The 27,166-nt window shown below is 43.1% G+C and overlaps 1 protein-coding gene across 3 annotated transcripts; it reads right to left on the bottom strand.

Moving 5' to 3' along the window:
* On the bottom strand, window positions 1-25,684 carry pex2 (peroxisomal biogenesis factor 2). 3 transcript variants are annotated; one of them, XM_034163912.1, is made up of 2 exons: window positions 25,622-25,684; window positions 1-997 (listed from the first exon to the last, which is right to left on the bottom strand). In XM_034163912.1, exons 1-2 carry the CDS (start codon window positions 25,623-25,625, stop codon window positions 15-17), a joined length of 987 nt encoding a protein of 328 aa, XP_034019803.1. In that variant the 5' UTR covers window positions 25,626-25,684; the 3' UTR covers window positions 1-14. The 3 variants fall into 3 exon arrangements, with proteins under 3 accessions (XP_034019803.1, XP_034019859.1, XP_034019923.1); XM_034163968.1 differs by having other exon boundaries at window positions 1-994; window positions 25,622-25,680; XM_034164032.1 differs by lacking the exon at window positions 25,622-25,684 and adding an exon at window positions 5,934-6,095 and having other exon boundaries at window positions 1-994.
* Between the last annotated feature and the right edge of the window lie 1,482 nt (window positions 25,685-27,166).

Genomic DNA, 27,166 nt, shown 5'->3' with positions numbered 1-27,166 from the left:
AGTTTTCTGTATCATCACTTGTCACTCATCTCCACCTGCAGTCTGACTGGCTCAGGTTGCCCTGCCTCTGCACCACATTTAGGACACGTGAGGTGAGCATCTGCCATACTGTGGCTTTTGATACAGTAGTAACAGAAAACATGTTGGCAGCCCAGCACATGAGGCATTGTTGGCCACTCTCCACATATGCCACACTCTTTCCACAATCCTTTTCCATCTTTTGTTTTCTCCTTACTGGCCGTCTTTCTTCCAAATAGAAATGAACAGACTTTTGCATTCAGTGACATGCTGTTAAGAAGTGGTATCATAAAAATGAGGAACTCTGCAAAGCCGTGCCACAGCAGCTCCCTGTTCATATACAGGTAGTTTACATCCCGAACCACATTGGGTTGGCTGAAAACTGCTTTTGCTCCCACGATGCGTTCAGCCAGAACAGGGTGATGACCTTTCCTTAGGAACACAAGGAAGTTGATGAGACTTGCAATCTGGGCAATGCCAGAAACAAGGGCCAGGCAATTTCTGAGACCTTGTTGGAACCCAACATCACTTTCAGTCACCGCTCCCCCTGGACCTAATCCAAACCATCGCAGCAGGCTGTGGGAGCGTTCCTGTAACCAGCGGGGGCCTGCGGTGAGCAAGGCAAGATACAACTTCTGCCGACGTGACAAAGGCCTGTAGTGGAGAGATGAGGAAAGGGTGTTGTGGTAGCGCAGGCTGAGTAAAGACTGGCCCACTGTGGCACTATTTGAATAAAGAGTGAATCTCCACACGAGAAGGTGCAGCAGAGCTCTCAGTTCAGGCTCTATTGGAGTTAGCAGGCCCGGGCGGAAGTTCTGGAAACACTTGGAGAACTGGGTCCACAGAAGCTGCTCAAGGGTGGAATCCAACTCAAAGGCATCCAACTGACTGATGCGCAGTACAGGGGTCTGAATGTCAACAGTCTCTGAACCAGAATTTCCACTTGTCATTTTGTAGTTGTCCTCACTTTGCGAACCTGCTGGAAAAAAAAAGATTAATCAGTCAAACTTCATGGTTAAGGCGAGTTGAGACACTGCCACTGACGTGCACCCCATTCAGCTATAACTAGTATGAGCCTAATGACTAAGTCTAGGAGGTGACACTACATCCAACACACTACAGAACCACCTTGAATCCTGAATGCCAACCACCCACGTAGACTACCAGTCCATCTCCATTGCATGAACATAACTATCTACATGCTGCAGCCTGGTGGAATATGGGCATCAACCTTGGCCTTCTCTAGCCACTGGAATCCTCAACACTGAGGCACCTGCATGCTGGACCATGCCCAGACACACATGGTATATGGGCAAAATGTCCCGGCCTTCTCTCACCATGCAAGTGATACTCGTTTTCAGGGTGTCAAAATCCAACCCCTCATCCACATTGTGATGAGATGTGTCTGGATTTCTGGCTATGCTGGGTCAAGATGAATATCCAGGCTTTCACTCACTTACTGGACTCAGCCATGAGAAGTGTCTCTGTATGTTTCAGTGTAGAGGAGCAATTGGCTGTGACAAACAGATGGTTACTTTTGGGAGGTGGTGATGGACTGGTTATACTGTGTTATCTGTGCATATTTAATTAGCAACTGTAAAAATACATACAGTGGCCCAAACTAAAAAAGATGAACTCTATTAGTGGGAGGAATTGGGGCCTTCGAGGTGAAGCCCATCCTGTTAGGAAGGTGATTTTTTTTTTTCCCCCCCCCCCCCTTGTACATAGAAGCGGAAATCACTTTTCACATGTAAAACCCGTCCTTAATGCAACCTTTGGCTGTGCAATGCAGAGGAGCAGGGGGTCTTAGACTGCTCTCTCCAGTGTATAAACACACAGAATCCCATGCACGGGTGTGTGCATGTGCACGCACGCACACACATGCACGCTCATGTCAAAGCCCAGGGTGCTTGGTTCCTGCTCCCTCTGGAGATAGGAGTGTGTGTACAAATCACATCACTTGGGATTAGGCGAACGGCACAGTTTCTGGTGTGCCGTAAACATCTGCCAAATGTGGAACAATCCCCCCCCCACCCTGAAGTCTACTCCATATGGGATCTCACCATTGTGACATCTGAGCTTTTTTTTTTTTTTTCTGTGCTGCATACGTTTCCAAAGTGTTCAGTTTGCCAGTTTTACCTGCCCTTTCCTCAAATGAAACGCTCAAGAAGCTGAGGACTAACTAACGAATGGAGAGACAGAGCAAGAGGGCCACAGAGTGAGAGAGGGGCCTTTTCTGACAGTGGCTTTTGTGTCTCACTGAACAGGATTTGTCACGAAGCTTTAAAAGAGATTTCTGCTGGGTAAATATGGCAGTTTTGACAAAAAAATAGAACGATGATGGTCACTTTTCGACATTTCTTGAAACGATTGGTGGGGGGGGGGCTCCTTCTAATATGCGGTGGTAAAAGCTCTAGTTTACTGTGGAGCACAGGACCAGCTGTGTATTCATGATGTTTCAATAGATGCTGGATACACGGTCCAAACTAAGTTAGAATTAGCAAATGAATGAAAAAAAGAGTGAATTCACACTGAAGTAAGCAGGTGTGACAAATTCTTTGAGCTGTATTTGAAATGCTGCCGTGCAGTGACTAGACCCTCGCCTGTGACGGAAGTAGAATTTGGATTAAAATAGGAGGCTGGTGTGTGGGGGGAGAGGGGTCTGAATGTGTATACCAACCAATAAACAGGCTCCATTTGTTTAGTTTAATCTGAAAGTTTTCACTTGATGGGAGAAATTGTGCAGATTATGTGCCTGCTTGCGTGTCAAGTTATATGCAGTGCTCGAATACAGAACCAAGTTAATCCATCAGTCCATAGAGCCACTCGCAGGTGGTGGAAATCCCCATCACAGCAGCAGCAGCAGCCCTCACGGGAGAGTAAGCTTGGCCGGGTCCAATATTCTTTTCAAAGCCTTTTATCGAGCAGTTTACATGTTATGAATGAATATGTTTTATTTGGGGAAACACAATATTGACAGCCACCTATCAATAGTAATGTGACTATTGTCAAGGGTCTGTCAATATTAATGTAATTATGATGTAGAGGGATCAGAGGGATGCTGGAGTCGGGGGCCAAGTAACATCTCCTGCCCACTGACATATCAATAGCTGGGATTGCTATTGACAGCCTCCCTTCAGACTTGCAGCACTTGCCAAATATATAACAAGCAGACACTTCAGTCAATGCTGAGCTGCCTATAAAAATTAACCATTTGAATTTACAGGGCCTTTACTGTGGACAGCTGGAAATCCATGTTTCTTATGTAATAGTCAAAAGTCTCAGTCAATGGCAGTGTTTAGAGTCCCGCTGTCGTATGAAACACAGGTGGCAGCGCTTGTTTTGTGGAGGATAAACTCAGAATATAAAACCATCAACTCTCATGTGGTCTACTCGGGGAATGTTCTTGGTTTTAAAGCAGGCATGGGGGTGAAATATAGGAAAAAATTTACATGTTTGGTACAGATTTAGGAACATGGGATGGTGTCATGTGTCCAGAGTTCTCAAGTTGAGATACACTCAAGGAGTTATTTTCCGCCAAATCTTGTCTTGCATGTCATAGTGCAGGAATGTCATGCATTAGCAAGAGAGCGTGACATATCGAGTCTCACACACTCGGCGTGAGACCTGACAGGACCGTTTTAAAGCGCAAGTCTCACTCCGAATGAGTGAGACTTGAGAGCTTTGTGTGTCATGTCAGTCTACCACACAAGGTCCTGGATAGCAACCACCGAGACAGACAATCCATATCAACTTTAAGAAAGCAGCCATCCATTGACCACACACAGTCAGGTGAAACATGGGTGGCTTGTTGACCTTTGCCAATCGTATCGGGTCCTCAATACTGATACACCTGCATGCTTGATGGATTATGCCCCCAGAAACAAACCACATGGCCACATGGAACCCAAGGATCTTCACACCATACAGTAAGACTGTAAGCACAAATACTCCCCCAACCAAAAACAAAACTTGGACCTTTGTCTTTCTGTAAAGGTATCAGCAATATGAAACACCTTTGTCCAGCAACCTCACAAGTCCATAAGTTCTTCTCAGGCAGCACTTTACCTGGCCAAAGACCCAAAGACACGAATATCACTGCTGAGGATGATCTTGTAAATTTGACACTTTCACTGCTTACCATCCCTGGTTCTCAAGACCAGGCACCTAAGTGGCTCTAGTTTTTTTTTTTTTAATTTAGATGTACCTTAGTATACACTCGTAGAGTTCCACCTTATATTTGGAATGTATAATAGAAGATATACCTTACTGAATTTTCATATATACACAGCTAATGACCAAGTCCATGAAGTCATTTAAAGCCCAGAACTCAGTCTTGATCCAGGAGAATCACAAAGTCAGGCACTCAGACTCCTCACTCAGCTTCAAGTGCTGCAATCAGAACATCCATTGATTCTGCAAAGATCACACCAGTTGAAGTCTGTAAATATTAGTTTCCCAACAAAGGCATCTCTGCCAACGGTTTCTGCAACCTTACCCAACACCCAGTCCATGCAAGCATGGAACTTTGTAGAAGCCAGTACAAACCCTTGACGAACACCAGTTTTCCCTGGGAGGAAGTCAAAGATGATGCCCCTGCTCCACACAGTACATGACTACAATAAATTACAATACTCAGAATGCCCTCTTTCTTGGCAAAACCAGAACACGTTTACCAAGAATCACCGAAAAGGTCCTGATTTTCTATCACAGCTGTATAAAATACTCAACAATCCAACTTTTGATTAGGCCAGACTTTTTTCTTCTTTCTTTTCTAGTCTTCTTCACCTGTGCTTCTTGTTTCGACAAACACGGCGCTCTGAGTCGGTGCCAACTGGCACCTTTACAGACAACAATACCCAATCTAAATGGGAACACACTGCAGTATTGCTTCAAGGCAATCTGAGCTCCGATCAGTGTGAGAAAGACGAACATGGGCGACAAAAGCAAACAGACCGAAACCTCATAGTTGTACCGAGTTTTCAGTCATCTCAACAACAAGCTAAAATGACAGGTAGTCAACAGAAGACTGATGCATAGAGGTATGCAAAAAATGCCAATACATCAGTCCCCAACTGGAAACCTTTAACTGCTGTCAACCAATGAAATGAAGGAAAAACAGAGGGCATAGATAGTAAGGAGGGGAAAAAAAATGAGGTAGAGGAAAAGACACAAAACTCTCCTTTGGAACTGACCTTGAAGGTGACAGTCACAATAAAAGGGAGTGCACACTACAAAACCACATGTGACACACCCACATTTTAGGCATTGTCATCCAGGGAACTGTCTACAGACAAATGATGGTGACACCTTTGTCTTGGGGTCTATGTGGGAGAGACAGGAGTTTAGTATAGGATTCCAAAGATGGGGTGGATGTTTTTTGTTCGTGGATAAGGCACTCAGGAGCCGCTCACAGTCTATGCTAGTCTATTCCAATTGGAAAATGTTCTGCCAAATGTCTCAATTTAGCTCCTGGCATGGGACTGCTGAAATTCGTAATCACTTAGTTATGGCTGTTAGCATAATATATTTGTTGAAATAATATGTAAGCGTTCACTTGGTTTCCTATGGTACCTGTAGTGTGAAATGGGCGATGCACTGGCAAAACATGCTGGATGACAACTTCAAATTTTCATCTCTCACTGTTGCTTGTGTAAATTAATTTGTGTAAAAGCAAAAATAAATATATTTCTCAGAGAAATCCAGACTTGGGTTATTTTTTCCCCCCAATCCCTTTACGTCACTTTACTGCCCTTCCTTCCGCCAGGAACGAGTGCAGGCCTATTAGCCAAAGGCCTGCTAATGTCCTCACCATGAAAATGGATGAGATTGTCAGATTCAGAACTTTTAAGAGAGTGATGTCATGCAGCAGACTACAGGCATTATGGGGACACTAAGATTACCCCGGCAGTAACCAGACTAATTGTTATGAGTCTGTTTCATGAAAAATGAATGTGTGCAAATGCACAGAGGGGTCTTCAGGCTGTGTATGAGTGTGCACCTCAGACACTAATGCTTTATCAAGGTTCTCCTCTTTGTCTAATCACCCACGACTCCTCCGAGCCACGGGGTGAGGGCCATCTTAATGCTTAAAAACAAAAAAGTTACAGTAGCACATTTGACACACACAGATGCTCTCCTTAATCCAGTTTGCTCAGAAGGTAAATTATTTAAAAGAATTAAATGAAGGTTGAGTATGCTTAGGCTGTATGACTAATAAATACAGGGCATTGGGGGGAAAAACACAAGTCATGAAATATTTAAATGTCAGAGAACCACAGTGAAAGTGGAAAAAATAAATGAGAACTGAAATTGTGTCTTTCTAAAGGAGTCTGTGAAGGAACACCACTTCATAACCTGCAAATAAATTATATCCCAAGGGGTATTTATTTGATTCATTTTGTGCACAACAAAGTGATTAAAAAAATCTGCCATTATCTGTGTAACAATTAAAATATATTTGGGTGTATAGAATGTTGATGCAACAGTCATACTTGGATTTTAGCTGCAATATTTTTTGGTGAATTTCAGTTTTTCTACATAACTGACATGGATTCATCAATAGATTTCCCCAAGGAAGTGACTGAATCTAGTTAAATTGTTAAGTTTAGCTATATTATGTAATCACTATCTAAGACCATAAAATCCAGCAATACTGAAGTACAAAATGTTACAAAAACCCCACATATTTTGCAGTTGGCTGATTTATAAAAAAGCAAAACAAACAAACAAAAACAGCAACAACAAAAAAATCCAAATACATTCCCTTGATGTAAATTTTAACTTATGTGCTAAGGCCTGAAAAAGCAAATATGCTAAATGCACTAATCTAGCCGATACATGGGCTTGCTAAACTAGCTTTTTCACATGCAAACTATACCATTTTCGACAGATCAGGTAACATTAGACTGGTACTCATTTTAGAAAATTCAATAAAAATGTTTCACCTTGCAGTTACAACATATAGACCATAGGCCAAGAAGATTTTCTGTACCACTTAAGGGTATTAAACAACACTGACAATCCACCCTCAGTATATCATGGCCTAGACAAAAAGGTGGTAGCTGTAATCATAACCAATAATTTGCATCACCTTTTACTAAAATTGGAGCAACTTTAACGTTTGATCCCTGTACAAACTGAAATTGACCACTGTCACCATTTTTGCCGTTTTTACCCCATAACATTCAGTCAGACAGTCCAAACTATACTTTTTTCGAATCTTTATCAGACAATTACTAATACAATAACATGCTTTTGGAGGCGTTTTCAGAGGCCCGACGTCCATGCCCAGTCGCCTGCAATGACCGATATTCACCCTCGGTCATTGCCCCAACACAAATGGTCCCATTTGTGTTGCGTTGCATTTAGAGTGCAGTTTCATTCAGAGTGCAAATTTGGCTCCATATGTTTTGTACCATAGCGCACACAAATGCACACTCGTGCGTGCACGACACACAAAACAAATCTACTGTGCTGCAAGCTGTCTGGAGGCTGTTTGCAGGAAGTTAGAATGAAATGCTGGACTAATTTGTGACATGATTTTTTTTTTTTTTTTCCACTGCACTGAGGAGTACACAGTCCTTTTTTTTTTTTGTAGTACATGCACGCACAGCGCTGACCTGGTTGTGTGAGCGGACATACGCGGGACACCGACACAAGTGAGACGATAATTTGATTGAGCTAACTGATGGTGCTAGTTCTTGTAACACACACACACACACACACACACACACACACACACACACACACACACACACACACACACACACACACACACACACACACACACACACACACACACAATCCACTCCGCTGTAAGCCGTCTGGATGCATGAAGAGCTGTTCAGATGAAAAGCTGACGTGATTTTGGGCTGCACTGAGGAACTACTCAGTCTTTTTTTTAAATGGAAGTCCGACGTCAGTGCACAGCAGCACTATCACAATTTTGACTTTAGCAGCAGTGGAACAACAAAATATAAATCCCTTTCTGTTGTTTATAATTTAATATAATATCAAATGACAAGGATCTATTTTAGCAGTTATATCAAACAAATGATGAATGTTTTTACATTCTTTCAATGGTACAAATATTTCATGAGGTGAAAGCTGGAACATACCAGTCAACAAGGCTTCGCCTCATTGAATGGTATGTTCCAGCTTTCACCTCATGAAATATTCATACCACTGAACTCATTCACTCTTCGTATACAAGCTCATCAACTAATAGCTGCATGTGATGATTAGCTCCACAAAAGCAATCTGTCAATGGAAATATGAAGTACAGCAACAATGGGAATGATATTTCTTGAATTTGTTAAATAATAAACAGGAAATAATCTATCCCCCAAAGAAAGGGGAAGAAGTATTATATAGGTCCTGACTTATCTTTTAGCAATTTCCAGTGAGCTGTAAGGGCATTTCTTTTGTCTGTTGACTGCAGAGGTGGGACAAAGTCACCAGCAAGTCGCTCTCAAGTCATGAATCGGCAAGTCTCAAGTCACAATGACCCCCATTGCTTGCAAGCTGACTTGAGACACTTACTTATAAGGTTTTGAATAATCAGGTCCCATCTTATCTTAGGGACCTCGTAGTACCATATCACCCCAATAGAGCGCTTCGCTCTGACTGCAGGCTTACTTGTAGTTCCTAGGGTTTGTAAGAGTAGAATGGGAGGCAGAGCCTTCAGCTTTCAGGCTCCTCTCCTGTGGAACCAGCTTCCAATTCAGATCAGGGAGACAGACACCCTCTCTACTTTTAAGATTAGGCTTAAAACTTTCCTTTTTGCTAAAGCTTATAGTTAGGGCTGGATCAGGTGACCCTGAACCATCCCTTAGTTATGCTGCTATAGACTTAGACTGCTGGGGGGTTCCCATGATGCACTGTTTCTTTCTCTTTTTGCTCTGTATGCACCACTCTGCATTTAATCATTAGTGATCGATCTCTGCTCCCCTCCACAGCATGTCTTTTTCCTGGTTCTCTCCCTCAGCCCCAACCAGTCCCAGCAGAAGACTGCCCCTCCCTGAGCCTGGTTCTGCTGGAGGTTTCTTCCTGTTAAAAGGGAGTTTTTCCTTCCCACTGTAGCCAAGTGCTTGCTCACAGGGGGTCGTTTTGACCGTTGCGGTTTTACATAATTATTGTATGGCCTTGCCTTACAATATAAAGCACCTTGGGGCAACTGTTTGTTGTGATTTGGCGCTATATAAAAAAAATTGATTGATTGATTGACTTGACAGTGACTTTGTCCCACTTCTGGTTGACTGTTTTAATCTTAATTCTGTTTAAATGTAAAGTCCATTGTTTGTTTTTCTTTTAATTGCTTTAGAAATAAACGTGGATTTTATTTGAATTTGTTGATAATGAAAACTGCCCCGCTTCCCTTTGAATAGGAAATAGAAGCTGTAACTATTAAATAAAGTCCTATTTACAGGATGATTATAAAAACAGAACCTATACCTGTCGGTTGTGCTGCTTAATTTCCCAACATTAACCAACACTCCATGGCCACACAGCAAAGGCATTTTAATTTGATACCTAAACTACAACTAAAAATACAACCATTACCACATGCCTTCATCTGGAAACTGTAAAAAAAATGACCGTATGACCCCAGAGTGAGATCACATCCCAATTCTGCCTCAGTGACTCCTTTTAAAAACATGCTCATTATATTAAGTGTTTAGCAACACACGCAGAATTATGTGTCTATACTTCAGTCTCATGCAATCATTTGCTACACATTATCTCCATAACCGCATTATCTCAATTTTTTTTTTAGCTCATGCCCATCAGTCTTTAACAAAAACAAAACCCAAATCTGCTCCATTTTGATAATAAGGCAAGAGCATTATGTGATAATCAGAGTGGGGATTAAGTTTTGGCAGACAGTGTGAGAGTAATGCAGTCAAAGCCACTGGGAAAAAAGAGATATAACCCAGAGACAGATAAGAGTGGAGCTGTGGTGGTTGGGATGAGAGAAATGAAGTGAGGAGTCTTGAAAATCAATACGATCAACTTTACCTTGAATCTCAATATGGAAGGGTTTGATCTTTGGCACTGGATTATTTTGGGAAATTATGGAATTCTGTGCAGAGCAGCTCTTGAAGGAACACGCAGTCATAAATAGCAATGTTCTGATGACGTCCTCTAATGCGTCTCAAGTGCTTCAGTGCCAAGTACCTGCTGATAGTCAATCTGATTCAAAATGTTTCAAACTGTACTTTCACCTCACTGCCCTGCCGCCCCCCTCCCCACAGCATGCGCATGCACACTATATTATCGTGCAGCACACAGACACTGATTTTAAAGAAAAATGTCAAAGTTGAACAGATGAATAATTCTGAATATAGAGAATTACCAGATTTCCTTGAAGAAATTCCTATAAAATATTGTACAGATGGTTTTCAATCTGCTGCACTGATCACATGGTCACTCATACAGCCATAATTGATTGAGTTTGATAAGCAGCAAAGGCAAGGACAGAGCATGGTGAAAGTTCTGGGTCTGTTTAGTGAAGCACGGGGCTAGCTGCCTTTGAATTCTCATTGGTTCCTTGTTGATTTACTGGCGGTGAATTAATGACTCATGTGCAGTTATTTCTGGCCGGCTGATTCTGCTGTTTCTCTCTGTCCGAGGCACTGACAACACCAGTGACTGATCCTGGCCCTGCACTCAGGAAGCGGACTGACCTCACTTGTTGCACCATTGACCGGAGGTCCTGCCCTGCAGCCTACTGGTGCTGGACATGGATGCCTATGTATTAGAGACCCAAGATGGACTCTACTGCATTTTCAATTAAGGACTCTGTTTTTGTTGCTCTTCTGTTTCGTAATGAAACTCTTGTACAATCTGTAAAAACCTTGTAACTTTTAGAATGGTGTAAACAGAGGGTCACCCATGTGGGTCTGGTCTGCTTGAGGTTTGAGCAGATGGAATCAGTTAATCAGTGAAATCACCTGGTGGAGTGGGTGGTTATAATGAAAACCTGCACCCTCTCAGCCGTTTCTGGAACGAATTGAATACCCCTTACTCGTGAAGTGCCTTGAGGCAGCTTTGTTGTGATTTGGTGCTATACAAATACACTGAACTGAACACTGAACTCACACTGTTAGTGAGCACTTCTCCATTGCCACCTCACAGGTTTGGCATATAAAGATGCTGATTAGACAGCATGATTATTGCAAAGGTGTGCCTTATGGCCCGGTCACACAGCATACGACAATTCCTGAACGAAGGGGAAAAAAAGTAAAGTCACAAATCATCAAGAAAAGGTGAACGAATGAGCTTTATCACAGAATAGCCTGCGACTTAAGAGCGCAAAAGAAATGAAAGGGGAACAAAACAAAACCGAAGCTAACATTGATCTCCAAGCTTTAAAAAAAATGCGCCTGGAGCCACTGCTTGGAGCAGTGTGTGCCTGTATCCTGCTCTGCATTCAAGGACTTGGCACTGGGACAGAGCTCTGTAGCGCCTGAGTCCTGGAGAAGCTGCAAACAGAACTGCATGATCCAACCCACTATGGAGATCTGTGCGCACGTCGGTGGATCCACCTGCTCTGTTGCTCGTCCAGACAACGAGGGTATCATCTTCATCATCAGAATCCTCACTGTCTGATTCAAACTGATGACTTGCTGCGCGCTCCATCTTGCTCCAATTTAAAAAAAAAAAAGCTGGTGTGCTGTGGTCACTGCTTTATCACTGTATTATGTTCTAAGCCATATATATTGATTTATAACAGAAACCTGTTGAAAGGGGGAATAAATAGAAGTGTAAAGATGACTGAATATATCATCAGAGCAGTAAATTGATCAGTACGTGTGAATGCTGTGTATTGACTCCCCATGTGTGGTTATTTCAACCAGCTGCAGCTGATCCACAATGTGAATTCTTCCTTCCAAAACAGCTTTTTATATAATCATCTGAGTCATCTACCTGTTGTGACATGTACAGAAAGGCTGGATTGTCATTCTGACACTCATATTGTTACATTTAATAAAAAAAATAACACCGCACACAGGAGGAGATTGCTGCTGCTGTCACTGCGGTCAAGTACTGTTGGAAATTACATGACTTTTTGTTGTTTCAAATTCAGCAGTTGCTTGTGGCAGGAGCGTGGTTATCATTTTATTTTTGGTAAAATAATTCATTGTATCCACACAACATATTAATTCTGGAACCCATATAAGGTGCCTGAGCCCAGTGAAGATGACCCCTCATACAGATAAAAAGAATCCAAGCAAACGGCTGAGTTTGCTTGGATTCTTTTCTTACTACTCATCACTAACTGAAGAAAATAGAACCCCAGGTTTCTTTTCAGCACTGTAGCCAGGCTGACAGAGTCAGAGCTCTATTGAGCCGAGTATTCCTTTAACTTAACTAGTAATGACTTCATGACTTTCTTTGCTAATAAAATTTTAACTATTAGAGAAAAAATTACTCATAACCATCCCAAAGACGTATCGTTATCTTTGGCTGCTTTCAGTGATGCCGGTATTTGGTTAGACTCTTTCTCTCCGATTGTTCTGAGTTATTTTCATTAGTTACTTCCTCCAAACCATCAACATGTCTATTAAACCCCATTCCTACCAGGCTGCTCAAGGAAGCCCTACCATTAATTAATGCTTTGATCTTAAATATGATCAATCTATCTTTATTAGTTGGCTATGTACCACAGGCTTTTAAGCTGGCAGTAATTAAACCATTACTTAAAAAAACATCACTTGACCCAGCTATCTTAGCTAATTATAGGCCCAATCTCCAACCTTCCTTTTCTCTCAAAAATTCTTGAAAGGGTAGTTGTAAAACAGCTAACTGATCATCTGCAGAGGAATGGCCTATTTGAAGAGTTTCAGTCAGGTTTCAGAATTCATCATAGTACAGAAACAGCATTAGTGAAGGTTACAAATGATCTTCTTATGGCCTCAGACAGTGGACTCATCTCTGTGCTTGTTCTGTTAGACCTCAGTGCTGCTTTTGATACTGTTGACCATAAAATTTTATTACAGAGATTAGAGCATGCCATAGGTATTAAAGGCACTGCACTGCGGTGGTTTGAATCATATTTATCTAATAGATTAGAATTTGTTCATGTAAATGGGGAATCTTCTTCACAGACTAAGGTTAATTATGGAGTTTCACAAGGTTCTGTGCTAGGACCAATTTTATTCACTTTATACATGTTTCCCTTAGGCAGTATTATTAGACGGCATTGCTTAAATTTTCATTGTTACGCAGATGATACCCAGCTTTATCTATCCATGAAGCCAGAGGACACACACCAATTAGCTAAACTGCAGGATTGTCTTACAGACATAAAGACATGGAATGACCTCTAATTTCCTGCTTTTAAACTCAGATAAAACTGAAGTTATTGTATTGGCCCCACAAATCTTAGAAACATGGTGTCTAACCAGATCCTTACTCTGGATGGCATTACCCTGACCTCTAGTAATACTGTGAGAAATCTTGGAGTAATTTTTGATTAGGATATGTCATTCAATACGCATATTAAACAAATATGTAGGACTGCTTTTTGCATTTGCGCAATATCTCTACAATTAGAAAGGTCTTGTCTTGACTGATGCTGAAAAACTAATTCATGCATTTATTTCCTCTAGGCTGGACTATTGTAATTCATTATTATCAGGTTGTCCTAAAAGTTCCCTGAAAAGCCTTCAGTTAATTCAAAATGCTGCAGCTAGAGTGCTAACAGGGACTAGGAGAGAGCACATCTCACCCATATTGGCCGCTCTTCATTGGCTTCCTGTTAATTCTAGAATAGAATTTAAAATTCTTCTTCTTACTTATAAGGTTTTGAATAATCAGGTCCCATCTTATCTTAGGGACCTCATAGTACCATATCACCCCAAAAGAGCGCTTCGCTCTCAGACTGCAGGCTTACTTGTAGTTCCTAGGGTTTGTAAGAGTAGAATGGGAGGCAGAGCCTTCAGCTTTCAGGCTCCTCTCCTGTGGAACCAGCTCCCAATTCAGATCAGGGAGACAGACATCCTCTCTACTTTTAAGATTAGGCTTAAAACTTTCCTTTTTGCTCAAGCTTATAGTTAGGGCTGGATCAGGTGACCCTGAACCATCCCTTAGTTATGCTGCTATAGACTTAGACTGCTGGGGGGTTCCCATGATGCACTGAGTGTTTCTTTCTCTTTTTGCTCTGTATGCACCACTCTGCATTTAATCATTAGTGATTGATCTCTGCTCCCCTCCACAGCATGTCTTTTTCCTGGTTCTCTCCCTCAGCCCCAACCAGTCCCAGCAGAAGACTGCCCCTCCCTGAGCCTGGTTCTGCTGGAGGATTCTTCCTGTTAAAACGGAGTTTTTCCTTCCCACTGTTGCCAAGTGCTTGCTCACAGGGGGTTGTTTTGACTGTTGGGGTTTTTTCCGTAATTATTGTATGTCTTGCCTTACAATATAAGGCGCCTTGGGGCAACTGTTTGCTGTGATTTGGCGCTATATAAATAAAATTGATTTGATTTAAATTCCAATGGTACATGAATGCAGCAGCAGCGGTCACAAACTGGCTTCTGCACTCTATGAAAACATTCAGCTGGTTGAACGAAGTTGAACTAAATGCTAACTTACAAAAACTAAGCAAACATTAAGAAACCGTCAAGAATGATAGCAAAATGAAATACAGTTACTTGTTTACAAAGTAACAACAGCGTCTGTGCCCATCCACTTCAATGGTTATTAGAAGGCTACTTTGGCAGCATCTACCACTGCCATCCATTAGGGTGGTCCAAAAAAAAACAAACTTCAACTTTTCAAGGTGCTTCTGCATGTTTTGGTTCCTTTAGGAGGAAAAAATAAATTGGGTGAAATTTCATGAAATTTAAAAAATATTAACCACTGCTGTCCGCCCCTGTTTTTTGTGATGTGCAAGTGGCATTTTGAGTTATGGACTGTATCATTAGTTTATTAGTGGCCGATTTTGTTACATCTGCCTCAGGTCGCATTTTTGAGGCATTCATCGTCAACATGGACTTCCTCATCAAGGACCCCTTAGAGTGGGAGGATGACCCGTCATTCCAGTCGTCATAGCAGGTCCTGGATAACACTGTTAATGTCAATGATTTTGCTGAGCAAGGAGTTGCACTTATCCAGGATTACAATCAGATCCTAATGAAGGATGACAGCAGCGCCAATACCTGCTGCAAGTTTTTGAATGGCATCGACGGCAGTTCCTGGAAGCGAAGAAAACCGGAAACCAAACGCCACTCCCCATGACTGTTTTCACCAAATAGGTGGACACTGACATGTGATACTTTTTAAAATCTCTCCTGTATGATCAGTTAAGGGAGAAAGTATTGGTGTTTCAATTTGTATTTCATTTGTGAACAGGTACATTACTATTGCTGGTTTCTGCTAATATGCTCAACCACTGTAATTTCCACCCTGCGTGCAGCAGTGGTTAGAATAGTTGTATCAAATAAGATATTGCATAAAACATTTTCTCATCAAGATGAACATTTCTGTCAGGAAGCAACTTAATAGTCACATTTTTATTTTTGGCATACTGTAGAGGACCACCCTAGTCATCCGTACACACAAGGCAATCCAGACGATTCTCTTTTGTGCTCGCCTGATGGTGGAATGAGGTACCAAATGCTATGAGAACGGGACGTCCCTCTCTAATTGTAACTAGCTCTTGAAAACCTTGTTCTACCAAGCGTACCTCTTCTCTTTAACATCTCGAACACCCCTAACTACAACCCCTTGTAAAGATGGCGCCCACCGTGGCAACAGCCGTCGTTGCTAGCTCCATCACTGGATGTCACGTTTTGAGTCTTTTTATACTTTTTTCTTGCTTGTTTTCTCTCGTTTCCAAATCTCATGCACTACAGACCTATGACAGGCAGGCATTATTGGACATTGCTCTGCATAGCTCTGTCTTTACTGGATATATTCCACCGGAACTGCAGCTCATTGTCCGTGAGGAACGCCAGCATCGTAACACCCAGGAAGGCCCCAAAGCCTCGACCCCAAGTGAGGGCGCAGACCCGAGGAAAGTGCTCCGCCGGCGGCGTCGGAAGCGGGGTAAGAGAGGCGGGCTTCATGTTCAGCTAAAGGCACGTCCGAGTAAGCCACCGCTCCCCAGCCTGCTGCTGGCTAACTACGGTCGCTGGAAAACAAACTGGACGAGTTGCGGGCGAGGATTACAGCACAGAGAGAGACTAGACAGTGTTGTGCTTTGATTTTCACCGAGACTTGGCTCACAGAGACCGTCCCGGACTCTGCCGTTCAGCTGGAAACACATTCATTGTTCCGAGGGGACAGGACAGCGGATTCCGGTAAGAGCGCAGGAGGAGGTGTGTGTGTTTATATAAATAACTCTTGGTGTAGAAATGCTCGGACTGTACAGAAATACTGGTCACCTGATCTGGAGTTTCTATTACTGGAATGTCGCCCCTTTTATCTACCGAGGGAGTTTACCAGTGTATTTTAGCCGCTGTTTATATCCACCCGGGCGCTAACTACACAACAGCACTCAGTAAACTGCATGACGTCATCAGCGCGACAGAGACCGCTCACCCAGACGCCGTTTGCATAATCGTCAGAGATTTTAACAAGGGCAAATCTAAAGACTGTACTCCCCAATACTACCAGCATGTGGACACTTCCGACAGGGGTAAAAATATATTGGACCACGCATACAGTAATATCCGTGGCGCTCTGAGGGCAGCACCACGCCCCTCATTTGGCAGCTCCGACCACATCTCTTTGTTCCTGTACCCAGCTTACAGACAGAGACTTAAACAATCGAATCCTGTCACCAGACAGGTGCAGCTATGGTCACCAGAGGTTGAGAGCACTCTGCAGGACTGTTTTGCTAAAACAGACTGGGATGTGTTTAGAACCGCGGCCATCCAGGAGGATTCTTCTGTTAGCGTAGTAGAATATGCTGAGTATGTATCTGGGTATATCAGCACCTGTGTTGAGAACATCATACCCACCATACAAGTCAAGAAGTTCCCCAACCAGAAGCCCTGGATTAATACTGAGGTACTGCGCTTACTGCGTGCTCGCACTGCTGCATTTAAATCTGGCAACGAGGCTGAGCGCAAAGCCGCACAATATAGACTGAAGAAGGCCATAAGAGCGGCCAAGAGGCAGCATTGAGAGAAGACAGAGAACTTCTACTCCAATGCTGACCCCAGGAGGATGTGGCAAGGTCTGAACCACATCTCAGACTTCAGAACCGGTTCCAGGACCACCACCATCAGCTCTTCAGACAGCCTCCTGGAAGACCTCAATGTGTTCTACTCACGCTTTGAGAGCTCCACCTCCACCTGTACCACATCCATAGATCATACACACACCTCGGCTGCCCAACCTCCCTCCTCCCCTCTCGTTATCACACCAGCCCAGGTACACAGAGCACTGAGGAGTATTCGGCTCCGGAAAGCTGTTGGCCCGGATAACATACCTGGTCGTGCCCTCAGAGCGTGTGCCAACGAGCTGACTGACGTTCTTACCTCCATCTTCAACCTTTCCCTCAGTCAATGCACTGTTCCCACCTGCTACAAGACCACCACCATCATCCCCCTCCCCAAGAAGAACCCCCCATCTTGCCTGAATGACTATAGGCCAGTTGCACTTACTCCAATCATTATGAAGTGTTTCGAGAGAGTGGTACTGTCATACATTCAGGGCTGCATACCGGACATCACAGACCCCCTGCAGTACGCTTACAAGCACAACAGGTCAACTTCGGATGCCATTGCCGCTGCCCTACACGCCTCCCTCTCCCACCTGGAAAATAAAGACTCTTACATCAGAGTACTTTTCATTGACTACAGCTCTGCTTTCAACACGGTCATCCCTCACAAACTCACCTACAAACTGTCTGCCCTTGGACTCCATCCCACCCTCTGTGACTGGCTCCTGGACTTTCTGACTGGCAGACCACAGTCTGTCAAGACTGGGAATAGGACCTCAGCCAGCATCACCACCAACATCGGTACCCCGCAGGGCTGCGTCCTCAGCCCTATTCTCTACACCCTCTTCACCTACGATGGTGCCGCCTCTCACCCCGATAACACCATCATAACGTTTGCTGACGACACTGCTGTGATCGGACGCATCACTGGCGGAGACGAAGCAGCTTACAGGAGGGAGGTGGAAGGCCTGGTGACATGGTGTGGAGTCAACAACCTCACCCTGAACACAGATAAAACCAAGGAAATGATGGTGGACATGAGGAGGGAGAGGGAACCTCATCAGCCACTGTCTATCCAAGGCCGCGAGGTGGAGAGAGTGAGCAGCTTTAAATATCTGGGGGTCCACATCAGTAGTGACCTCACTTGGACACTCAACACCACACAGGTGGTAAAGAAGGCTCAGCAGCGGCTGTACTTCCTGAGGAGGCTGAGGAAATTTGGCATGTCACCCAAGAATCTCAGCAACTTCTACAGCTGCATTATTGAGTCCATTCTCACCCACCTCGATTACTGCGTGGTATGGTAGCTCAACGGTGAATGACCGCAAACGCCTGCAGAGAGTAGTGAAGACCGCATCAAAGATCACGAGGACGCCACTACCATCTCTGCAGAGCATCTACCATCGGAGAGTCCACAATAGAGCTGCCGCCATCATAAAACATCCTACACATCCCCAACACGGACTGTTCACACTGCTGCCTTCAGGACGGAGGTTCAGGAGTGTGAAATGCAAAACCACCCGCTTCAAAACTCTTCTACCCCACTGCCATCAGACTGCTGAATGCTGCTAAGGACTGAGCAGACCCCCTGGGGTCACTTTACACTGTTACTGCACCTTACTGTTAACTGTTAATACTTGAATCTTGCTATTTGCACATTATTTTCATTTTTTTTTTTTAATGCCTATTTTGACTATTATTATAGACACCCGGTGAGAGCAGCAAAGAAGAGAATTTCATTGCACAGGGAAATACGTTTCTTACTGTACATATGACAATAAACCTTTTTGAACTTTTGAACTTTGAACTAACTTGCCGTTACCATATACGACTTTTCTCTCTTCCTTTAACTGATTACATTATTGCATGATCATTCAGTGGTTTGTGTGTGTATAACATGGTATTTATCATTATGCTGAATTTTCCTTTAAATTGTAAGACAGCATTTATGTTAAATTACCCCTTCAATCACTCGCTTGATTGACACTTTGCATAAATGTGTCAGCTAAATTAATGGAAGGTAATGGAATTGGTCAGAACACCAACCATCAAATTTTGATGTCTTGTTAAAAAAGTTTTCAACTTTTTCCTATAAAGCAAACAAGTTACAATAATAAGAATGAGAAGTTCAGAATAGTTGCTGCTGAATTTTCCCCCCCCTCCTAATTGACTGAATGTTTAATCAACTAATATTTTATAATGCCCAACTACTATCCTCCCACCTCCAAATAAGTTTCCTTCCAGAAGGGGTGTAGCACTTTGTTTTGACAATTTTCTGGCCAACCTTGATAGTCAGTGAGTTCGTCAATTTTGTGGAACAAACAGGTGTGAATCAGGTGTCCCCTATGTAAGGATGAAGCCAGCACCTGTTGAACATGGTTCTCTTTGAAAGCCTGAGGAAAATGGGACGTTCAAGACATTGTTCAGAAGAACAGCGTAGTTTGATTAAAAATTTGATTGGAGAGGGGGAAAACTTAAAAAATTATAGATTGTTCATCTACAATGATCTCCAATGCTTTAAAATGGACCAAAAAAAAAAAAAAAAAGATGCATGGAAGAAATGGAAAACAACCATCAAATGGATAGAAGAATACCAGAATGGCAAAGGCTCACCCACTGATCAGCTCCAGGAAGATCAAAGACAGTCTGGAGCTACTGTAAGTGCTGTGACAGTTAGAAGACACCTGTGTGAAGCTACTTTATTTGCAAGAATCCCCCGCAAAGTCCCTCTGTTAAATAAAAGACATGTGCAGAAGAGGTTACAATTTGCCAAAGAACACATCAACTGGCCTAAAGAGAAATGGAGGAATATTTTGTGGACTGATGAGAGTAAAATTGTTCTTTTTGGGTCCAAGGGCTGCAGACAGTTTGTGAGATGACCCCCAAACTCTGAATTCAAGCCACAGTTCACAGTGAAGACAGTGAAGCATGGTGGTGCAAGCATCATGATATGGGCATGTTTCTCCTACTATGGTGCTGGGCCTATATATCGCATAACCAGGTATCATGAATCGGATGAATCATGAATTTGGATATGTCAAAATATTTGACGAGGTCATGTTGCCTTATGCTGAAGAGGACATGCCCTTGAAATAGGTGTTTCAACAAGACAATAACCCCAAGCACACTAGTAAACGAGCAAAATCTTGGTTCCAAACCAACAAAATGAATGTTTTGGAGTGGCCTGCCCAATCCCCGGACCTAAATCCAATTGAGAACTTGTGGGGTGACATCAAAAAAGCTGTTTCTGAAGCAAAACCAAGAAATGTTAATGAATTGTGGAATGTTGTTAAGAATCTTGGAGTGGAATAACAGCTGAAAGGTGCCACAAGTTGGTTGACTCCATGCCTCGCAGATGTGAAGAAATCACGAAAAACTGTGGTTATACAACTAAATACTAGTTTAGTGATTCACAGGATTGCTAAAAAAGCAGTTTGAACATAATCGTTTTGAGTTTGTAGCGTCAACAGCAAATGCTAATATTATTGTGAACACCCCCTTTTCTACTTTTTTTTTTTTACTAATAGCCCAATTTCATAACCTTAAGAGTGTGCATATCATGAATGCTTGGTCTTGTTGGATTTGTGAGAATCTACTGATACCTTGTTTCCCATGTAACAAGAAATATACTAAAAACCTGGATTAATCTTTTTAGTCACATAGCACTACTGTTATTCTGAACACTATGTATATTCAAAGAATATAAATAAAAAAACAAAAATCTATTTTCAAGTCCCCCTTCTGATATAACTAGCCTCTGTTGAAATAATGCTGCGTTCACACATAACCACAACAAGTAACGAATGCCACAAAGTACACTTGTATATTCGGTTGGTGAATTGTTTTGTAAAGTAGCAGAGGGTCACCCTTTTGAGTCTGGTCTGCTGAGGTTTCTTCCTCAATTATCAGAGGGAGTTTTTCCTTACCACTGTCACCTGTGTGCTTGCTCTGGGGGTTGGTAAGGTTCAACCTTAGTTGTGTGAAGTGCCTTGAGGCAACTTTGTTGTGATGTGGCGCTATATAAATTAAAAGAAAATAAACTGAAAATACATTCTTGGTGGCTGATCATGAATGTGATGAGTCAGGGCAGAGTTGTCAGGGGTCCTCAAGAGCTGTTGCAAGCTGTTACCACGTTACGATTAATGGCACATATCACTGGCGAATTATCACGAACCATTACCCATGGTCAATAATAATGTTCCGTGCTGTTGCGTGTAACAGCGCATCGTTACATTCTGTCACGTTGTGAATCAGGCAAATTGACTCCGCACAGCCATATTCATCCTAACGTCAGCAGCTGGACAGTTCACATCACTCCAGATTGCTCCTCAACATCCAGATGAATCCACAGCAGAAGAAGAACTTTGTGACTGCATGCTTAGTTGGGCTCTATGCCATAGAGTGGCACAGAAAGGAGGAGGAGGAGATGGAGAGAGCCAGATGTCTGGCTGCATGCGGCTCTCCTCTGGCTCAGACTCGTTCTCCCGAACATCAGGCACAACAGCAGGTGGAACACCTGCAGGAGCGCGCTGAAGAGCACTGGAGCGAGACTTAACCGACTTGGTGTCACTGTCCTTCAGCATACTGCAGCAGAGTTTAATTGTGCGAAAGAAGTGAGAGAAGTGATTCCGCCAAATTACAACAAAAGCCATCTCAAGGCGCATCACACAGAACAGCATAACATAAAAACATAAAAAAATTAAAAGAAATAAAGAAATACAAAAATTCAAATACCTAATTAAAAACAGAAGTGAAAGAATAAAACATAACAAAATAAAAACTACTCATAAGAAGAGATAAAAGTAGGTTTAAGTCCTGACTTAAAAATGTCCACGAGACTCCAACTGCCTCACTGAGGGCCATGTACTGGCTAACCCAGAATGAGATTGCCACTCAACACACTTCCCCAGCCTTCTGGACATGATGAGGGACTTGGGCTGTCGTACCTGGCTTTTCCCCTTTGGGTTCCCCTAGAATGGCCAATTTTAGCTTGAATTTTCAAAAGCTTCCCCCCTTCTGCACCCCCCCAGTCGCTTCGCTCCCTCGACATTACCACTACGCTAAAATTTTATCCTAGCTAGAACCCTGCACCGTTACAATTCATGTCAAAACTTGACAGTTTCTCCGCGTCAATTTGTAACAACGCGTGACAGTATGGACTCCAAGAACCATCAACAGGAACCACAAATGCTGTCACGCTCTGTTAAGGGATTACCACCAATCAACATGTATTAACACGCTCAGTTGCGAACTCCACGACATGAGGCGAAATGAGGGTGGTGCGTGACGTTCGTGGAAGATTTTTTTGACAGCCAAAAGCATGCTTCATGAATATCATGCACCTACATGGACTGTTAAGAAACCTATTCAGATGCATTAAGTCACGTTAAGAATGTCAGGAATGTGCTACGAATGACAAAAAATGACATTCGTAACACGTCCTGCCTATGTATAAACGCAGCATAAAAGGAATGGGGTTTTGGAAATATCCTGTGATGATGACATTTTAAATACAGAATAATTTATAATATGGAGAAAATCTAGGTCAGTGGGTCTGACCCCAAAATGTTCTTGTTTTTGGGTCCTTCAGGCTCAGGTAGGAAAAGGTTAATGAAATGTTTTTTTTGTTGTTTTTATTCCTGATGTGGGCGACACAGTGAAGTAGTATTTAGCACTGTTGTCTCACAGCAAGAAAGTCCTGGGATAGCTTCCCACCTGGTCTTTCTGTGTGGAGTTGGCATGTCCTCCCCGTGTTTGTGTGGGTTCCTTCGGGTGTTCTGCCTTCCACCACTTCCACAAACATGCAGACTTGAAATTGACCGTAGATGTGAGTGAAGGTGTGAAAGTGCTCTGTCTATATGTGACCGTATGATAGATTATTGGGCTGTCCAGGTTTACCCGACCTTTAGCCTTAAGACTGCTAGGATAGACTCCAACCTCCCCATAACAGTTAACTGGAATAAACGGGTATAGAAAATGAATGAAGGAATTACACTCTGTGATCTACCTGTGGGCCAAACAAAAAAATTTTCAAACCAGCATTCCTTCCTCTTGAAATTTACTCTTGTGCTCCACTCTCACTATCTCAATACCAAGTGCTTATAGTCTACTGTGCATACTGAATGTGCACAATATACACATTCATGACAATACTGATGGAAAAAAAACACCGGCATTGACAGACTGAAACTTTTCCCAGGATTGTCAATGATGGAAACTGAGAAAAGTGGCTTTAATTCTTGTTTCATCATTTGTGGAGATAGAATAGTTGTACCCAAGGCCAGTAGTTGTGGGGGTATCAATGATAAACATGCTATAGATGGGAATGGAGCTATGTCACATCCGGTTTTGCTGCATTTACACATGACGACGACAAGCCACGAATACTATGAATCTAAATTCATGGCTGCTGATCTCAAATATGAATTGAATTTGATGATTCGGGGCAGAAGTGTCATGAGCTGTCACCACCTGTTACCACGCATTACAATTAATGGCACAAATCGCTGGCGAATTATCACGAATAATTATGCAGGGTCAGGAATATTGTCCTGTGCTGTTGCATGCTGCTGCACACTATTGCAAATTGTCACATTCTGTCACACATCTGTTGCGAATCAGGTGAACTGGCTCCACACACCCCCCCCATAGTCATCCTACCATCAGCTGCAGAACAGTTCACATTGCTCCAGATTGCTCCACAACATCCAGATGAATCCACAGCAGAAGAACTTTGTGACTGCATGCTTAGTTGGGCTCTATGCCATAGAGAGATTCAGACTGGAGGAAGCTCATGCTGTCATGTGCACGACTGCAAGTGGAACACCAGGAGGAACACCTGCAGGAGCGCACTGAGGAGCATCAGCAGGAGGTGCAGGTTCTGGTTTGGAACGAGACTTGGCCGACTTAGCATCACTTTGGCGTACTGCAGGAATGAAACTGAATAAATGTGGTGCAGCACGGTTTATATCAATCGTGAGTGCACACGTGAGAAAAAAAACAGATTCGTAGTGGTGCTCAGTGAAACGTGACGCCGCGTGACAATTCATGTCAGTTCTTGACAGGTTTCGTGTCGATTTGTAACGACACGACAGTGACAGTGTGGGCTCCAAGAACCATCAAGAATACACTATGAAAGCCGTCACGCTCTATTACGAATCACCACGTACCGACACGCTCAGCTGTGAACTCTACAAACTGAGTGTGAATCATGACATTCGTGGAAGATTTTTTTGGTAACCAAAAACATGCTTTACGAATATCACGAACTGACACGCACTGTTAAGAACCCTATTCAGATGCCAGGAATGTCCACGAATGATGGAAATATGACATTCGTAATGCACCGGGCCTGTGTGTAAATGCAGCATTAGCGACGTGACTGCAACAAATGGGATTTGTTCACAGCGGTTTGTTTTCAGCGGCTGTACCGCTATTTGTAATGAGGGGTTGCGTGTAAATGCCCAGCTGGGGTTGATACTGATATCCAGCAACCATCCTGATGTCTAAGCTATTTCAGATGGAAGCTTTACTGTGTGGATGCATGAAAGAAATCTGAACATCGTCATTATTCGAACAATGAAATCTGAAGTGATATTTCCAATTGGCAAAGGCTCTTCGCCCAACCGTTGGGCAGATGAGTCATACATTGAGCATTACACGCCTAACCATTGGGCAGATAAATATAATGTCTTACTTTATTTGCCTAACCGTGATCATGTATTTGACACGTTTTGTGCATCTAAACTATGTTTTTACACCACTTTTTTTTTTTAAGGCTCTACTGCGGTGTGAAAAGCGGCATATGTATGACACATTTAACGGCAACGTCTTTAATTAAATTACTGCAAACAAAACACCGCAATGGATGAAAGCAGACAAACTTCATGAGCATTTTGAACGCAAGCCTGTTAACGGCGACAAAATAGTTTTTATGAACAAAATGCTGCTTGCTGCCTGTAAGATGGTGTTAGTTTGACACAGTTCCCTGGGTGTGATGAGCCAAACAGAACCGCTTTAGAACACAGCCCCTCCGTGGGCTGCGATCCCTCCCGCAGCTGGTGAGAAACTGACATGAATTTTAAACCAGATATTAGCTTCTGAACTGGTTTTAAAGTGTTCCAAATAGTTTAAACTGTCTTTAAATGGGTTAATGTAATAAACAGATTGTCAAACAGTTAAATATAAAAATAAAAAGCTAATTTCTCCATTTAATGCAAATAACCATAAAACCTGCTCTATACAGAGTAACAACGACAATGTATTTGCGAAGTCAGTGCAGATAAAACAAAACATGCAGAAACCTGCTGTTAAACAGGCAGCATGCAGCACAGTACATCTGCTTTTTGTGAAAATATTGGTGTTAAGAAGATAAACAGTACATCTGTTGAACAGAATAGCCTTTTCGAAACGCACAACAAAGTTATTTACCCATTCCTGTTGAAGAATAACAGACCAGCAGTCCTCTCCGAGACGAAAACGAGCTGTATATCCGGGTTGTAAAGTGACGCGCCCTCTTCCAGAAATCTCACCAATGGGGTGTTGGACTACAACGACGGCGAGTCCGTTGATAAAAATTAACCAATGAGCAAAAGCAGCGGCAGCGCATCGCCAAGGTGTCTTTTCATCCTGATTCCGGTGTTGCCAGGTCCACTTAGAATAAGCGCATTTTAGGCTTGTCCTTTGGCAGTCACAATCCCTGATTTTTTTTTTTTTTTGAAGAACTATAGGAAATGAAGAAATATTTGTACATAATTATTCGCAGATAATGTTATTTCATATGTGTTTATTCGTAGATATCATTGAATAATTACAGCTGTTTATGTTGTCATGACCTAGATTTGGGTTTATTTTATAGTATTATTTTGGGTATGCGTACAACAAAATTCTTCGTTTTAGGGACAGCAGATTGTGTTCCTTTGGGATTGATGTTACATATGGCTGCTTGTTTGACTTTTGGGACCTGGCAACACTGACTTTCCCAGTTACTCCTAGCAACAAAGTGATTTTTCTTTCATTCTCTCCGTTTATGACTTTTTAAAATTGTTCTAGCAACAGCTTTAATTTAGTCTGTCAGAAGAGCTGGAAATGTCGAACCAGGGCCAAACTAATGACATAAAACAGTTTCCAAATGAGTTAAGAGGACTTTTTGAGAAAAGAACGAGACTCAGTCAATGTGTCTACAAAAGAGGACAGACTCCAGGTGAGTCTTCTGATTCCACATAATGCCATAAACGCAGTACCTTGTTCACTTTAGGCAGGGGTGCTCAAGTTCGGTCCTCGAGATCTACCTTCCTGACACTCTTAGCTGTCTCCCTGTTACAACATAACTGAATTAAATGAAAGACTCGTTAGCAGGCTTTTAATGAGCCTTTCATTGGATTCAGGTGTGTTGGAGCAGGGAGACAACTAAGAGTGTCAGGAAAGGTAGATCTCGAGGACCGAACTTGGGCACCACTGACCTAAGGTGTTGGGTTCTCAGTAACTATTCCGCCGCAGGTGCTGGGCGCCTGGCCACTGTTCTGCCTCAGGTGCTGGGCATCTGGCGCCTGTTCCGCCTCAGGTGCTGGGTGCCCGGCGACTGTTCCGCCTCAGGTGCTGGGCGCCCGGTGACTGTTCCGCCTCAGGTGCTGGGCGCCCGGCGACTGTTCCGCCTCAGGTGCTGGGCGCCCGGTGACTGTTCCGCCTCAGGTGCTGGGCGCCCGGCGACTGTTCCGCCTCAGGTGCTGGGCGCCCGGTGACTGTTCCGCCTAAGGTGCTGGGTGCCCGGTGACTGTTCCGCCTCAGGTCCCGGGCGCCCGGCGACTGTTCCGCCTCAGGTGCGGGGTGCCCGGCGACTGTTCCGCCTCAGGTGCTAAATTTAGGCTGCAGTTGGTTTGGGGATGTGGGTTTGAATCCCACTGTTGCCATATAATTGAAGAAGTAGCTATTGATACCGTTTGCCTTTGTCTTTTCCGGAATCCCATTACAAGCTGC

This window comes from Thalassophryne amazonica, chromosome 1 (genome assembly GCF_902500255.1).
Source record: "Thalassophryne amazonica chromosome 1, fThaAma1.1, whole genome shotgun sequence".
NCBI lineage: Eukaryota > Metazoa > Chordata > Actinopteri > Batrachoidiformes > Batrachoididae > Thalassophryne > Thalassophryne amazonica.
Note: the sequence above shows the minus strand (reverse complement) of the source record. Positions and strands in the feature narration are given on the sequence as shown.